Source organism: Gracilinanus agilis, chromosome 4 (genome assembly GCF_016433145.1).
Source record: "Gracilinanus agilis isolate LMUSP501 chromosome 4, AgileGrace, whole genome shotgun sequence".
NCBI lineage: Eukaryota > Metazoa > Chordata > Mammalia > Didelphimorphia > Didelphidae > Gracilinanus > Gracilinanus agilis.
The window spans coordinates 242,851,420-242,869,273 of NC_058133.1; the positions used below are offsets into that span (position 1 = coordinate 242,851,420).

The window sequence follows — 17,854 nt, forward strand, 5'->3', positions numbered from 1 at the left end:
TATATGAACAATACACACACAAATTTGAAGGTAATCTCCAAGGGAAAGCACTAACATTTTTGTAAAAAGTGGGATTGTAACTGAGACAAGTCAGATAGTCCAAGAGGAGATGAGAGAAAGAATCCTAGGCATGGGGGATGTGAAAGCTAGTGAAAGCAAATAGTTGGAAGATGCAGAGATTTGTATTTAACAGCAAGGAGGTCAGTGTCACTGAATTGTAAAGTATGTGGTGGGGGCAGTAGAAGTAGAAAGGACAGGTTATGAAGGACTTAATAAAGCCATTCTAATTTTATTCTGGAAGTAAAAGAAAGGAAAGGAAGTTTATTGAGTAGTCAAATTGGTCTAATTATTATTCTTTGAATAGTTTAAAATTTCCAACCTTGGAATTTTTGCTCAAAGGTTGTCCCTTCATCCAGAACGTATTCACCCCAAATTTCCACTTATGCAGATCCTATCTATTCTTTTCAAGGTCCCATTCAAATTCTACCTTTTCACCATTTAACTTCTTCCTCTCACTTTGCATTCCCCCAATACTACTTATTTACTTGTTTTATAGCACTTATTTGATATTATTTATTGCCTTATGTTAAGTATCTCCACTAATTTTTCCATTAGAGTGTAAGTTCTTTGAATGTAAGGTTGGTTTCCACACTGTTCCTAGAATCCTTGAAGACTATAGTAGTCACTCAAAAATATGTGAAAGAATTGGGGGGGAAATAGGCAAAGGTAAAAAAAGGGAAAGAAAATCAATTTATAGTAAGAGTATCCTTTAATGAATGAACATATCCACTGTTTTTATAATCTTATAACAGAACCATCAGTCTTGCCTTTCTTTAGTGGCAAACAATTAAATGGTAATGACGAAGTGAATAAGTTTATGAGTATCCCACCAGCCTAAGAGTGCTAGGGTAACTTTTGCGCATTCCCATGCATTTTTCCTGGTCAATAAAGAGAGAATTTGCCTTGACAGCCAGGTCATGTTCCAAGGCAGTTTTGGAATGGACCAATGCTTGTAGAGTGTCCTCAGCATCTCTCAGTCGCTGCTGTAGACTCTGGATTGTGTCATCAATTTCATGAACCTCATTAACAAGGCTGTAACAATAATTAACAGAAATGATATGGTTATAAGGTCCATGATCCCATGGCTGGTTTCCAGTTAAATTTAATTTATACACCATTTAATGAATGCTTGTAAGATATTGTATATATGTACTATTGTTGTAGTACATAAATGTATAATACAGTATTTCATAGAGTGTTACATCACACAAGTACAAATATATATTGAGCTATATGAAGGTGGGCACTTAATGTGGTATAGCAGAAAGAACACTGGACTTGGAGTAATAAGACCAGGTTTCAAGTTTCAGGTCTCTGTCTCAGATCAAAAATACTATTCTGATGGGGTTTCCTGGGCTCTGCTCATAATTTTCTGATTATGTTCTCCTACGGTTTTGAGCACTGCATTATATTTAGCTTCCTTGGGCTGAACTAAACATCTTTACTTACTACCATTGCGTTATGACAGAATTGTTCTATTTATTTTTTTCTGCTGGTGCTTTTCTTTGCCCATCATGACTATTTATAAACATCATGTATATTTTTATCGTCTCAGGATTACAGGTTAATAATATCTAAAGGAAAGACTTTAAAGATAATTTAATCTATGAATTGAAGAAACTACAACACAGAGAATGTAAGTGGCAGAGCTATAATTTCAGCATAGGAATATTGATTTCATATCCTGTTTCTACTATACCCTACTGGCTTTCACCAAAAACTACCTCCAGGAGGACACCTAAAAGTTTGTTTCTTTAAAATCCAACTTCTGAGTTTTATCATCAAGGAGTTTCCATCAGGGATCTTGGATGGTAATGAAAAATCTGATATCACCACTCCACTTCTCCCCCAAAACTTTTAGATTTTAGATTATCTTTTTGTGCTATTGACCTTTTTGGCAGTTTGGAAACTGTCGGAAGCCACTCAGAGAAATAGGATCCTTTAATAGAATCTTTTTATCTCGACCCCATCAAGGTTAATGTAGGTGGCAAGGCCCTAAATTGACTCCTTTGACCTAAAAAGTTCGGGCCATTCAATGGATGTCCTATCTGAGATAAAAAGCTGGACCCCTCCCAGTGTCTCCTCTTATTATTGAAAACATATCAATTTAATCTTCTAGGATAACCTTAAGTTTTATAGAAAGCCTTTAAGTACCGTATAGTAAACCAGCAGTTACAGAGTTAACAATTTTTCCCCAAGTTGAAAAAAAGTGGAAATTAACAGATGCTGTTATGTATCTTTTTTTCCTGTTTCAGACAGCCCAAGGACATTGTAGGCAGAGCCAGACAAATTCCACATTCAGCTAGGTACTTTCTACCCCATAATCTTAAAGGCTCATTCTTTAAAGACATCTTTTGAAGTATGGAAGCTTTTTAACTAAAATAACTTTTAGATAAAATGAAGCTCGTTTTTAACTTTGAACCTTGTCTTATCCAGGCATAATTTTCATGAGAAATTTTTTTTGTAAGCCATATACTAATTAATCATGATGTAATTCTGTAACCTTGGTGCTTGTGCAGATGCGAACTCCATTATGCTTTGTGAGAAATTGTTCTTTGAAAAGGCATATAATTTAAAAAGCTCAGAGACTTTTTGGAGCAGTCTTGAGCTAACCATTAGCCTTGGCTATTCTCAATTTTCTGCTTTGTCCTTATTGACCGATGCCACCCGAGCACCATTCAAATCTCTGTTAATATAGAGCTGGATCTCTAGAGGAAAGTTGTCAATCCCTTCTCAAAATAATATTTTTGAATGCATAAAATGAAATGAATAGAATTACAAAGGAAAGTATACTGAAATATAATAATCAAGAAAAAAAGTTCACAGACCCTATAGAAGAGGTATTAGGGCTTTTGTAGTCCCTTCTTTATCATATAAGAGCCCTATTTCTATTTACAGAGGCCAGTGAAAAGGTTGAAAGATTTGTTGGGTTCTACCTGGTTGATCCTGCACATAGCATAGGTTTGTCTCAAAGACTGAGTCATGCATGTCTAAGTACAAGTCTTTGGTATGGTGAATATATGAATGGTTCACTTAATCAGCTATAATTTATTTGGTCATACACACTCTTCTATTTGGATATCTGTGGTAATTCTAAGTTGGACACATGCTGATGACAAATGCTGATCTGATAAAAAACAAAGAAACCTCAAAATAAAAACTCTTAGGAATTATATTCAAATTTCAGGACTTCCAGGTAAAGAGAAGATGCAAGCATCCAGAAAGTAAGTTCAAGAATAGAAAAGCCACAGTCAGAATTATACAAAAAACTTGTAATATAGTTTTCCAAGAGGCAGAAGAGATAGACTTACAAACAAGAATAATTTACCCAGAAAAATTGAGTATATAAATCCTATAGGGGAAAAAAGCCCTTTAAATAAGACGAGGACTTCTAAACATTCCTGCTGAAAAGGCCAGAAAGAATAGAAACTTAGACATACAAAAGTCAAGAGAAACACAAAACCCAAAAAAACCAAAAACCAAAAAACAAAACAACTATCACTATATGCAGAGGAAATGTTTGCACTCTAATGGAGTGAAAGAAACGAGTTTCCCTTGAGAAGCAAAATGACAGCAGTATTTATAGAATGAGTTAAATAAGTTTGGCAGAAAGTAGGAATAGACCAACATCTCAAAATGAGTACATGATTTAGACATGATGGGTCATCACCCATTTGCATAAGCAAATTAAGGGAACATGTAATAGTTTACCTTGTAGCTTTATGGATAAGGGAAGAAGTTATGACCAAACAAGACAAAGAGGCCACTAATAGATATGAAATGGATAATTTTGATTTTGTTAAATTAAAAAGGTTTTGCACAATCAAAACCAATGTAACTAATATTTAGAAGGAAAGCAGAAAACTGAGGGAAAAAATTTATAGCAAATTTCTCTGATAAAGGTCTCATTTTTCAAGTATAAATATAAAAATATATATTATATAAAATATATATAACAATAAATATACATAATATAAAAACAAGTCAAACTTATATGATAAATGGTCAAACTATATAAATAGTCAGTTTTCAGAAAAGTTAAATGAAGCTATCTATATAAGAAAAAATGTTCTAAATCACTATAGATTGGAGAAATTAACATCAAAATAGCTCTGAAGTACCACTTTCATACCCATCAGATCAGCTAATCATAATAAAAAATGATAAATGCCAGAGGGGATGTGGGGCAGCGTCTGATCCAACAATTTTGGATATACATTTGGAAATATGTTCAAAGGGCTCTAAAACTGTGCATATCCTTTGATTTAGCAACATCATTACTAAATTTGTATCTCAAAGAGATTATTAAAAAAGGATATATTTTGCATAAAAATATTTATAGCAATTCTTTTTGTGGAAGCAAAGAATTTTAAATTGAAGGGATGCCCATCAATTAGAGAATGGCTGAAAAAATTGTGGTGTATGATTCTGTAGAATATTCTTGTGCCATAAGAAAAGAAAAAATGAAAGAAAAAGAAAAATTTAAATGAATGAAAAGAAAGCAGGATGCTTTCAGAAAAATCTGGAAAAACTTACATGAACTGATGAAAAATGATAAAGCAGAACCAGGACAACATTGTACACAGTAACAGTACTATTTGTACAGTGATAAAACTTTGAATAACTTAGCTATTCTCAGCAATGGAAAGATCCAAGCTAATTTCAGAGGACTTATCATGAAAAATGCTCTCCACCTATAGAAAAAGAACTGATGAATTCTGAATGCAGAAAAACTTTATTTTCATGGGGATTTTTGGTCTGTATTTTCTTTTACAGTATGACTAATATAAAAATATTTTATATGACCGAACATTTTTCGATGAGTGGGAAGAGTTAGGAGGGAGGGAGAGAATTTGAAACTAGAAAATTAAAAAAAATTATTTTTACATGTAATTGGAAAAAACAAAATATATCAAGGCATATGATTTTCACTTTGTTTTTATTTTGGGATTTTGCTTTTATAGGAATATTCTCTTACAACAATAGAAATACATTTTGCATGATTTTATATATATGTGTATATATGTAAAATACAAAAAAAGAAAAAAAAAGAGTTACATGGAGTAGGTTTTTTGTGTTTATATAATTTTAAGATAGGAAAGGGAAGGGAAGGGAAAAGGAATACATTAGGGAAGAAATCAGTATGAGCAAGTAGATTCTCCCCACCCATCAAAAAAGGAGGAATGGATGAGTATCACTTAAGCTTCATTTTCATATGAACCAATCAGAGTTGGGTAGAACACACACAGAGTTTAATAGAGAAATACATTCAACCCAGTAGGAAAGAGGAGGAACCTAAGAGAAGAGAGAGGGAGAAATAAGAAGGGCAGATTTGGGGTTAAATTGGCCATAAGCAAAATAAATTTTAACTACAGAAGGTAGATTGTGAACAGAGGGAATAAAATTATATCAAGCATAGAATAGTTTCCTTTCATGTCACCACTCTCATCTTTGTAAAGAAAAGACTCAGTAACAAAGAGAGGAAAAAGAATTAACAATCATAATGTTGAATAAGACAAGATTAACTCACCCATAAAATGAAAGAGGAAACAATATTGGATTAGAAAGGGGAATCTAACAAATATTGTTCATAAGAAGCATTTTTCAAATATAGTTATAAACACATAAATAAAAAATAAATATATAAAATAATGGGAGCAAACAAAATTTATTATGCTGCAGCTGAACACACAAAAAAAGAGTAGAAATGAAAACATTTCAGATAATGCAACAGAAAAAATGAACTTGATTAAGTGAGAAACAGAAATTATGTTTAAATGCAGGTACTATGTGTAATGAATAAATATTAATATTTAAACCATATGCACTAATTAGTACAGCATTCTAAATACTTAAGAGAAATGTTAAATGAATTATAAGTAAAAAAGATGGTAAAAGTATGAAAGTTGGAGATGATGGCATCTTTCAGAACTACACAAATCCAAAAAGAAAAAACCAGAAATTAGATAATGACCTGCATACATTATTTTAAACCCTTACCTTCCTTACCTACTGGCGTTAGATAATTTGACTTTTAAAATAGGCAACCCAAATCATCACTGTTTGATCATCAATCAAAATTTTTAAAAATTAGAATTAATAAGATGAATAAGAGAAATTATTAGAAACAATTTTGCTCAATTATATGTTAGTAAAGCTGACAATGTAAATGAATTGGATGAATATTTTACAAAAATATAAAATATAAAATGTACGGACTAACAAAACAATAGAGAATTCAAGTGACCTAAATCACAGAACAAACAGTAATATTGAACAAGCAATAACTTATTATATAACAAGCCACCCCAAAAAGGTGGTCTAGACCAGTGATGGGCAAACTCCTGTGGGTTAGATGGTGGGAGGGGGGGGTCTGAAATGTTCTATCTGGCCGTGTGATATTATTCCTAATCTGACAAATACGAGTAGGATACAATACAATGAACCTTCCAAAGAGTTGCCTTAGAAGGAGACTGACAGATGAGCATTTCCTTTCCTTTGGCCCCCTCTTTAAAAAGTTTGCCCCCACTGGTCTAGACAGTTTTATAAGTGAATCCTGCCAATCATTCAGGAAAAATTCCAATATTACATAAGTTATTAAAAAAAGAGGAAAAGGAAGGCTTCTACCAAATCCCTTACATGAATGATACTTTGATACTTAAACCAGGGAGACTCCAATCAGAAAAAGAAAACCAAAGACCAATAACTTTAATGAACATTAACAGAAAATTTAAATAAAATATTAGTAAAGATGCTATAGCAACATATCACAAATATTATATATATATATATACATATATTTTTTTTATCCTGGGACTCCATTCAAGGAGCATAGGGCCACAACCAGTAGGCAATGGGTCACATAGTCGCTCAGGGTCACCCAGCTGAGAAGTGTCTGAGCCCGGGTTTGAACCTAGGACCTTTAGTCTGTAGGCCTGGCTCTCAATCCACTGAGCTAGCCCAGCTGCCCCTACTTTAGGTTGCAGTTTCTTTAGCAGATGTAGTTTTTACAGGGTGGGGTTGCTAGCCCCACGCCCAACCCTCCTCCTTTTTCATCTGGGCTAGGGACCGTCCTTGGCCCAGGAGTGGTAAGGGTGGGCAACAGGGGTCAAGTGACTTGCCCAAGGTCACACAGCTGGAAGTGTCCGAGACCGGACTTGAACCTAGGACCTCCAGTCTCTAGGCCTGGCTCTCAATCCACTGAGCCACCCAGCTGCCCCACAAATATTATATGCTATTTCCATATTATATTTATATTAGGAATGCAGGGTTAGGAAAACTCTCTATATAACAGATGACATTAAAAACAAAAACAAAAATAATATTACTATTATCAATGGATAAAGGAAAAAAGTTTTTAAAAAAATGCAATTCCTGTTCCTATTTAAAAAAAAAATTAGACCAGAATTCCTCTATTTCCTCACCACAGGAATTCATTTTCCCCAAAAGGCAACTAAGCTATCTGTAGGACCTGATTGGCCATTAATCTCCCTTGATGCAGCTTCTGGAGTCACCTAAGAGCATAAAAAGTACCATCCAAATGAATATCCTTGTGTTAGATCAAAATTAATTTCCTTTTCTTAACTGTTAAAAGACTTTCAAGTATTGATTTATTGCTAGAAATACTAGCTATAGCAATAACAAGAGAAATTGAAGGAATAATCATAGGCTTAAAGGATATAAAATAATGCTTTTTGATAATGATATAATTGCTTTAAATCCTCTATAGTTATAATTACATACATATAATTATAATTGCTCTAGACAGTCAGTGAAAATTTAAATGAAATAACTTCCTCAAAGTTGAATGATGCAAAATAAACCAACCACACAAACCATCACTACTTCTATATTTTCTCAACAAATCCATCAGAAATATGAAATTAAAACTGATGATAAAGCAGAGGTGAGAACTATTTTTGGACATGAGCCAATGTGGTAATTTGTTTTCCTTGACAGCATTTTTTTTCCAGTGGGAAGGGAAAGCAGAAGAGAGAGCAAATATGTCACAATATACCAATCATCTACTATTTTATATTTCCACTAGGGACAGAATAAATTAAAATAGGTTTAAAGTATAGTTTTTTGACACTATGAAATATAAATAAAACAGGGAAATTCTATAATAATTCTAACTCCTATTGAGATTTATGTTTAATTATAAATCATATAGTTTATGATGATTATTTTAATAGTATCAAGACTTCATTAAATGAAATCAAACCATTTTCAAAAAAAGTTTCAAACTCTTTCCAAATTATTAACTCTTCTTTGGAAAAAAAAAGTTTATCTACAATCAATAATGGCCAGTGAAGTTACATATGAATGAAAGTATTTCATTCATTCATATGTAATCATTTTGTACAATAAACTCCTGCCTTACCGTAGTTGGGCTGTATCTCGGCACAGTTCAACATTTGGTCTTCTTATACGCTCATCCAGTCTAGTGTGTGCCACCTTCAAAGGTGTCACTTTGTCTCTAATGGATTTTCGGATTGCTTCTAAGGCCATTTCAGATTGGAAGAGTTCTTGTAGTGTCTAAAAGATGATAAAATATAAACATTAAATAACATGTGGAGTTTTCTCCCAACTTATCTTTTCCTTTTATCAGTTATTGCTTCTCCATGTCAAATGTCACTAGTGTTTTTCATCTTCAGTGAAACCTCATTCCAAAATTTTTCCTCCATCTCATTTGAGCAGGATACCACTCTTTAGCTATTGTGTTTGACGGAATCCCACTTTTCTCTCATGGTCTGAGAAATCCATCTCCTTTGAGATATCTAGCTCTGCCATCTTCCATTGCCATTCCACTGAATATGAAAGATTAATGTAAAAAGGGCATATCCCTTTCAAAAGGTGTCAGCAAAATAATAATTGTCAGATGACTGCATTAATATCAACTCTACTGGTGCGTGACTATTAACAAATTACTTAATTGCTATGAATGTCAATTTCTCAGGGATAAAAAGTACTTGTACTACTTATACTACTTACCTGACAGATCTGTTATAAGAAATATTCTCTGTAAATGTGAATGATTATAAGTAATACTTTATACTGTAGAGTATAGTATAGTTTTACAAGTACTTTAACATATAACATTTTATAATTGACTCTGAAAACAAGTGAGTTAGACAGTGTAGGCATTGTTGTCTTCATTTGACAGATGAGAAATCCATTTCTTTTGATCTCCTGTCTAATATTATTTCACCTGTCATACTACTAGCATCTGAAGTTGCTTTTATTACTTCCCACAGTATTTACTTGTTTTACATTTTCAAAGAAAAGTCAGACTTAAAGATATAGCTAAGGAGACAAAGGAAACTAAGAAAGAGTTAAGGAGCTAAGGAAATGGAGAAGTGAGAGGTCAGATAAGTAGAAGAGAACCAAGATAGAGTAGTGCCATGAAAAGAAAAACAAAAGAGAAATATTAAGAAGGTGATCAACAGTGTCAAGTTTTACAGAGGTAAAAGATTGAGAAAAGTTCATTAGATTTGGCAATGACGAGATTAGTAGTAATTTTTGAGAGTGGTTTCAGTTGAATCATCATTCAAAGGTCCTTTTATATCCTTTCTATTCAGGTCAGAGAAGTTTCTATATTCAAGAAGATGACAACTCACAGGAGGAGGAGACCAAACCCTGGCCATGCTGTCTCCAGTCCATGAAGTTGCCTTCGGGGCCATTTCTGACCTCATCAGTTGGGTGGTCTAAGCAGGGAGAATAACATGTTTGCTTGCAGGCACCAGCAGTGGCTCACATCCAGGGGTTAGTAGTAAATTCCAAGGCTGCATTTATGTCCAAGGCCCTGGCAGAGTGGGGCAGTGGTAGAGCCTCTGACATTGCTTACCTCTGGCAAAGAAGGTTTGGATTCCTTCAGAGAAGTTTGGCCTTGACAGAGGATGCAGAACTTGAATTCTTCCAAAAGGGACAATGCTTGGTATTGGCAACAGTGTCAGCAAATGTACATCATAGCCTTTGCTTAGTTTTTTGCATAACTGATATAGCCACTCTACAATACTATCAGCATTGGCCCAGTGATCAACAAACAACTCTTTCCCAGAGAAGGTTTAGAGAATCATTGTGTCATTGGTTGTATGCTCTTTGTTTTTTCTAATAGGAGGGGAAATAAGAAGGAAGCTCTGCATAACTATTCATGTGCCAGAAAAGAAGTGGAAAGCCCCTCAGTAAAGAACTCTGAAGGGATAAAGATTTGATATGCCTCTTTCCCCTCCATCCATGGAGTACCTAAGAAGGTGGCAATCCTAGCATGAGGATTAGAGAACAGTGAGTGGATGTAGTTCAAGGTCTCAGTATACACTGAGGGAAGTCTGCAAGAGCGTAATGGTTCATTATGCTATGTTGGTACAGATGATCCTGAATCTATGACTAGGGGCAGCTAGATGGCTCAGTGGATAGAGCAATAGGCTTGGATCGGGGAGGTCCTGGGTTCAGATTTGGCCTCAGACCCTGGGTAAGTCACTTACCCCCAACTGCCTAGTTTTACTGCTCCTCTGCCTTGGAATCAATACTTAGTATCAATTCTTCTTCTTTTTTTTATATCCCTTGCCTTCTGTCTTGGACTCAGTACTATGTACTAGTTCCAAGGCAAAGAAGTGGTAAGGGCTAAGCAATGGGGGTTACATGACTTGCCCAGGGTTACATGACTAGGAAGTATTTGAGGTCACATTTGAACCCAGGACCTCCTTTCTCTGGGCTTGGCTCTCAGTCCACTGGGCCACCTAGCTGCCCTCACTTAGGATCAATTCTGAATCAGAAGGTAAGGGTTTTTTAAATGAAAAAAATTTTTTTTATAGATCTATGGCTATTCTGAAAGTATCATCTGTACTCTAATGTTCTTGGTGTTATTCATGTTCATTGTCACTGATTCATATTGGGAGACCCAGTTGTGAACTGAACAGATCTGTCATCATCTACCATGTGGACTAGATCATAAGTGCTAGTCTGGATTTAAAGCTATCACCTTCCTTAGTTCCTTTACAGCAAAGATTGTCATTTGCTTTTCTTTATATCCCCAAAACTTAGCAAGGCCCTTAATTAAAGCTGGTTGATTAAGAGGTTACTATATATGCCAAGGCATAAGTTAAGCATATTGATCGAGAAAGGCAAAAATAGTATATATATGCTCTCAAAAACCTCATTTCTTATAAAGGGGGACAAGATGCAAGTAACTAGATTCATATAAGGTATGAACAAAGAATATGGGAGGTAATTTGAGAGGGAAAGACATTAGCAATGAGGGAAGGGGAAGAAGGCAAGGAGAGAAGGGGGAAGGAGAGAAGGAAAGGGACCAGGAAAGGCCTTCTGCAGAATATGGGATTTGATATAAATCTTGAAGGAAACTAGGGAAGCAAAGAGTTGAAGGTGGCATGGGGGACAACAAATTGGGAGACGAAGTGTCCATGAAAAGGACAATAGGCCACTAAGGATAGATCATAGACCATAAGTGTAATAAGACTGGAAAGGTAGGAAGGACCTAGATTATGAAGTATTTTAAAGGTTAAACAGAAGATTTTATACTAGGTAACAGGGAGAAGTTGCATGTGTATGGCTAGGCTATGGAAAAAATCACTATGGCAGCTGAGTGGAGAATGGATTAAAATGAAAATAGCTTTGAGGTACAGAGGCTAATTAGAAAGTTATTGCAGTAATCAAGGTGGGATATAATGAGGCCCTGAACTAGGGTTGATGGATAGAAGAGTGAAGAGAAGGGAATGTGTATGAGAGTTGCTGTGAAGGTAGAAATGACAAAGTTTAGTGACAGAGAGGGAGGAGTTGAGAATGACACTGAGGTTGCGAATCTGGGAGAATGTGATCACTTCAACAGTAATAGGAAAGTAGGTGAGAAGGGGAGAGAGTTGGGGAGAAGGGAAGAAGATAATGAATTCTTGCTTTCAAGAATGCATCCATCATCCTGCAGCTAACCGGTGATGGCCTTTCCAAATTTAGTACAATTGCTCTTTTGTTGACAGACAAACAAGACTGTCACTGTCACTGTTAATGTCCTTAGTCTTTTCTGCTTAGTAGGGCTTGTTAGAGCTTTCAATCAGTTGACATTACCTTCATGGTCACTTCCATGGCATGATAAGGAATCACACAAGGCTTGAGCAGTAGCTATTTGTTTAATTAGCTCTGTGAAATAATGCCACTATTTTATTATTATTTTTTAAACTGTTTAATTGTTGAATGAGTACAGCAGTGAATAAATGAATACTTTTCTTGTTGAAGACAATAATATAACCACTAGAACATTGCATTTAAATAAAAAGTTAAAAAAAGACAATGACTTCTATTTTATACATATTAAGCTTGAGATGCCTCAAACATTCAGTTTGAAATGTTCAACGGGCAGTTGCTGATAGCTTAGAAGAGAGGATAGGATTGGATATATAGTTCTGGGAATCATTTGCATATACATGATAACTGTATTCATGGAAGCTATCACCAAGTGAGAGAATGTAGAGGAAGAAGAGGGCCCAGGTCAGAGCCTTGGGCTCTTCCATCATTACTAGGCATGACATGAATAAGTAAAAGATATTTAAAAAGATTTAATAAGTAGAAGGAGAATCTAAGAGGACAGTATTATAAAGGAGAGAAAAGTTTCTAAGAGGAGACAATGATAAACAGTATCAAGTGATGAAGTGAAATCAAGGATTAAGACTGAGAAAAGGCTATTAGATTTGGCAATTAAATCATCACTGGTAACTGGAGAGGGTGGTTTCACTTGAATGACAAGGACAGAAGCTGGACTGCAAAGTGTTTAAAAGTAAGTAGAAGGAGAGGAAATGGAGACACATGGATTTCTCAAGGAATTTAATTGAGAAGGAAAGGAGAATTAGTGGACCGTAACTATCAGGAATGATCAGAATGAAAGAGAGATTTTTAAGGATGGCAATTTTAAGGATGGCAGTTTTTTAAGGATGTGTGTATTTCTAAGCACCAGGACCTTAAGGAGCCAGTAGATAAGGAGATATATCAGATTGGGGAAAGAGGAAAAGTTGAGAGACAATGTGCTAAAGAAGATGGGAGGTAATGGGAAAAAGAATGTATGTATAGAGGTCTGTTCTGGCATGAAGAAGGATCACTACTCCATTAAAGACAGGAACGAAGGAGGAAATAGTCAGGAATGTTAGAATGATGTGAAATGAGGAAGAGGTGTGAGGGAATATGCTAATGACTCAGGAATTAATCCAGATAGAGTAAAACCAGTTGAGAATTCTGTTCTGGGAGGGATAAGATTAGATTTTTTCAGATCCTTCTTCCAGGTTGTGACAAATGCCACTGCTATATATCTTGTAAGGACTGCTAGATAAAAGACAGGTAACAAAAGTGTTTCTTTCATATAAAATATATACTTTTCAGTTATAATGAATGATTTATATTTATATAGTATTTATAATTCTGAGGTATTTGGGGTTAACTAAAGATGTCATTTTCTATCTCTCTTGCTCATACCATCAGTAAAGTACTTTTCCCCCTTCAGGATCCATAAACCTCTTTACTTTGTGAAAAATAGTATGTTCAAAGATCCAAGACAACTCTAAAGGAACCTATGATGAAAAATGCTATCCACCACCATAGCCAAGGAACTGATGGAGTCTGAATACAGATCAAAGGATGCCATTTTTCACTTTATTTCCTGCACAAGTTTCTTCTTGTTTGTGAGATGTGTCTTTTTTCACAATATAATATGGAAACATATTGCATGATAGTACATATATAGCCTATATCAGATTACATTGCCATCTTGGAGAGAGGGGAAGGGAAGGAGGGAGAGAATTTGGATGACAAGCATCAGAAAAAAATGTTAAAAACTTTCTATGAGTAATTGGAAATAAAATATATAATAAAAAAAGAAAAATAGTATTTGTTGCTAGGAAAGCTGGTTTTTGTTAGGCTGCAGTCTTTTGTTATAGGATAGAGTGAAGCTAATTGATCTATGTGACAATAAAAATCAGGATCTTAGATTTATTACTTCATGTTGTGACCAAATCAGTAATGAATCACTACAAAGAACTGATTTACCTTTGCTAAATACACCTGAATCTTATTTTTGGCATCTGCTGTCTCAGCTATGCGATTGGTGAAAGCAACATTGACTGTATTGAACTGATTCCACATCTCATTTGCAGTCACAACCAAAAGGTTTTCAATATCATTTCGCAGTTTGGCAGAAGCTGCCCTTTCACTCTGAGAACGCAGAATGTTATCATCAGTAAACTTGGCCCATGATTCTGGCACTGAGATCCTAAGAAAATGAAGCAAAATCAATGGTGAAATTGTCCAAATAGGATATAGGTAATCATATGTTAAATTAATAAGGAATTCAAATTAAAGTTATAATTGATCTTAACATTATTCATGATTATTATTTATTAATTATATCTTAATATAGCTGATCTTAAATTTATCTGGAAGTGAAACAGCCAAGGCAAGGCTGAAAAGCAAATACAGAAGTAGGTCCTATGGTATTCCTGGAAGCCTATGGTCAAGATAAAACTAGACAATCAAGTAAGAACCCAAACTAAAAACCAAGGAAATAGGGAACACATATGTACTCAAGGCCAAGGGGGAAAAATGGTTTAAAAGAAAAGCAGACTGCCATGGGCAATGGAACACACACATAAACACCTGAGGTCAGAGTCATTTAAGGGTTCAGAAACAAGTTGGACAACAAATACAAGGTATTTGAAAATGAGGCCAAATCTATAGTAGACATAGTATATTAGAAAATATTACTTGCTTTGGAATAAGAGGATTTGGTTTTGAATTCTATCTCTGATGACTCTCTCTGTGACCCTTTGGACAGGTCTTGCTGGGTCTTAGTTTTCTTTATCTATAAAATGTGTTAAGACTAAATGACCTCTAAGATTGCTTTGGGCAAAAAACAAAAGGTATCTGTAAAAATTAGGCCAAAGTCAGATTATGGGTTATATATCAGGGAAGTAGTCATGAGCCAAGGCATAGGAAAAAGATGAAGTTTTAAGTAAGATAGTGTGGTGGTAAATCAGGAAAGTACTTAGAAGACAGCGGATACATAGGTGCTAGAGATTAAGGCAAAAGAACTAGTCAAAATTAGGTAAATAATGAAAAAAGATCTTGAGAATGAGCAATCTTCCCCTAGAAGCCTTAGGTTGAAAAAGGAGCCAATGCTAAGGTTCAATTAAACCAGAGATGGCAGATAGCAAAATAGTTTTAAGGAAAATGATATTTGGGTTCAACCTGGCTGTAGTATGAAGTCAGAGAAAAGGACAGACAGACACTGAGTTTACAAATTATATGTAGAGTATATTATCTTTAGGAGCAGTACTACTAGTTAGCATTTATGTAGTAATTTATCATTTATAAAGTACTATACAAGTATGATTTCATGTTATCCTCATGACAACTTTGGAAAGTACTATTATTATCCCTATAAACAGGACAAGAAATTACCCATTGTCTATGGGCAACTAGTGAGCATCTGAGGTCAAGTATGAGAACATTCAGGTATTCCTGACTAGTTCCACTAAGCAACCTAGTTGCTACATAATCATTGATTATTCTCCAAACACTCTAGATAATAGAATCATCATACTACTAGATCAACATTGTTAAAGTTATGGGAATGATTTATGTCTTTTTATAAATCAGGTTTAGGAAAATGGTGCATATAAGATAGTATATTGTGATCATTTTTACTGGAAATGGAAATTGTTTTGTAAATCATTTAGCTAAAATCTCTAATAATTAGAGAAATGCAAATCAAAACAACTCTGAGGTTATCACCTCACACCTAGCAATTGGATAAAATGAAAGAAGGGGAGAGTAATGAATGCTGGAGGGGATGTGGCAAAATTGGGACATTAATACATTGCTGGTGGTGTTGTGAACTGATCCAACCATTCTGGCTGGCAATTTGGAACTATGCTCAAAGGGCTATAAAAAATGCCTGCCCTTTGATCCAGCCATACCATTGTTGGGTTTGTACCCCAAAGAGATCATTAATAAACAGACTTGTAAGAAAATATTTATAGCTGCGCTTTTTGTGGTGGCAAAAAACTGGAAAAGGAGGGTATGCCCTTCAATTGGGGAATGGCTGAACAAATTGTGGTATATGCTGGTGATGGAATACTATTGCGCTCAAAGGAATAATAAACTGGAGGAATTCCATGTGAACTGGGAAGACCTCCAGGAATTGATGCAGAGTGAAAGGAGCAGACCCAGAAGAACACTGTACACAGAGACTGATATACTATGGTAAAATCGAATGTAATGGACTCCTGTACCAGCAGAAAGCAATGACACAGGACAGTTCTGAGGGATTTATGGTAAAGAACACTACCCACATTCAAAGGAAGGACTGCAGGAGAGGAAACATATAAGAAAAACAACTGCTTGAACGCATGGGTCGGGGTGGACATGATTGGGGATGTAGACTCGAAACTACCACACCAATGCAATTACCAACAATTTGGTAATAGGTCTTGATCAATGACACATGTTAAAACCAGTGGAAATGTGCATCAGCAATGGGTGGGGAGAGAGCGGGGGGTGAAGAGGAAAGTAGGAGCATGAATCATGTAACCATGTTAAAAATGAATATTAATAAATGTTTAAAAAATAAATCATTTAGCTATAATAATTAATATCATTCCTGAAGATTACTAAGTAGCCAAATAAACCATACAAAATTCTTATTTAACAGTCAAATATAGACACTTCAAAAATATATTTGACTTACGTAGCATCAACACGCTCTACACCTCGATAATAACCAATACCATCTGAAGTATTTCGCAGGTGGTGGCATTTATCATCAATCCGAAATGCTATCTGCTTATCACTGAGATCCTTCTCAAGCTCATGCTGGGCTGCTCTGTCAGCTCTGAAGAAAAAGGGGAAAACCTTTAGGATTTATGTTAAAACTGATGTAATTAAATATTACAAAAGAGTTCTTTAAAATGAAATTTATCACATGTAATTTGACTTTTAGCTAAAGAGAAATCCTATTTAGAACTCAAATATTTACACATACTAGTCCATTTACCCCCTACTAATCCTATTCCAAGACATACTTTGGCATGCATTGAAGTAAAGAAGCACCTTCTCATTGTCCTGTTCCAGAAGACTTAGTAGTTGAAAAATGATATTATACATTCTATTCCTCCTCTTTCCTTGTATTATTCTTCTTTCATTTTTCTTCTTTCTTATTTCTTTTTCCCTTTCTTCCTCCCATACCTGAGAATAGTTCACTTCTTATCTCCCAATACTTCATTCTCAACTCTAAATATCTGCTTGCCTAAGAGAGGAGGAGAGTTGAGGAAAGGGAAAGACTAGTCTGAAAGGAAAAGGCTAGAAAGGTTCAGAATTGGATTAAATTCAGGAGGGAAAGCCAACCGGAAAAGTTCAACATTTCTACTAGGAGCCTGCAATGCCATTATCAGCTAAAAATAAGAAATATTGAAGAAGAAATTTATATACTAGGTAGGAGATGGAGATAGCTATATGATCTCTAAGGTCCTTTCTAATTCTGGATTTTGTGATTCTTTTTATTTTCAAGGCAATATTTGATATTAATATTATAATTAATATAATTAGAAAAATAGAATAGAAATTCAATCATATAAAATTATGAATATAAATACATTTATAAGCATTTTATACTTTTTAAAAATGCATCAAAATATTTTCAGTAAATCTTCATAACAACTCTGTGATATAGAAATGGTAAATATTATTTTCCCTATTTTACATATGAGGATACTGTAGCTCAGAGAAATTAAGTGACTTGGCC

General features: G+C 34.8%; 1 protein-coding gene across 1 annotated transcript in view; it reads right to left on the minus strand.

Annotated features, from left to right (window-relative positions):
• Window positions 1-875: 875 nt before the first annotated feature.
• The window catches only part of TEKT3 (tektin 3), a 64,187-nt gene continuing 47,208 nt past the window's right edge, over window positions 876-17,854 (minus strand). The window contains exons 4-7 of the mRNA XM_044675990.1: window positions 16,802-16,945; window positions 14,104-14,326; window positions 8,444-8,598; window positions 876-1,092 (exon numbers count right to left, since the gene is read on the minus strand). Coding sequence (XP_044531925.1) covers window positions 876-1,092; window positions 8,444-8,598; window positions 14,104-14,326; window positions 16,802-16,945 — 739 coding nt within the window. The remainder of the gene's footprint in view (window positions 1,093-8,443; window positions 8,599-14,103; window positions 14,327-16,801; window positions 16,946-17,854) is intronic.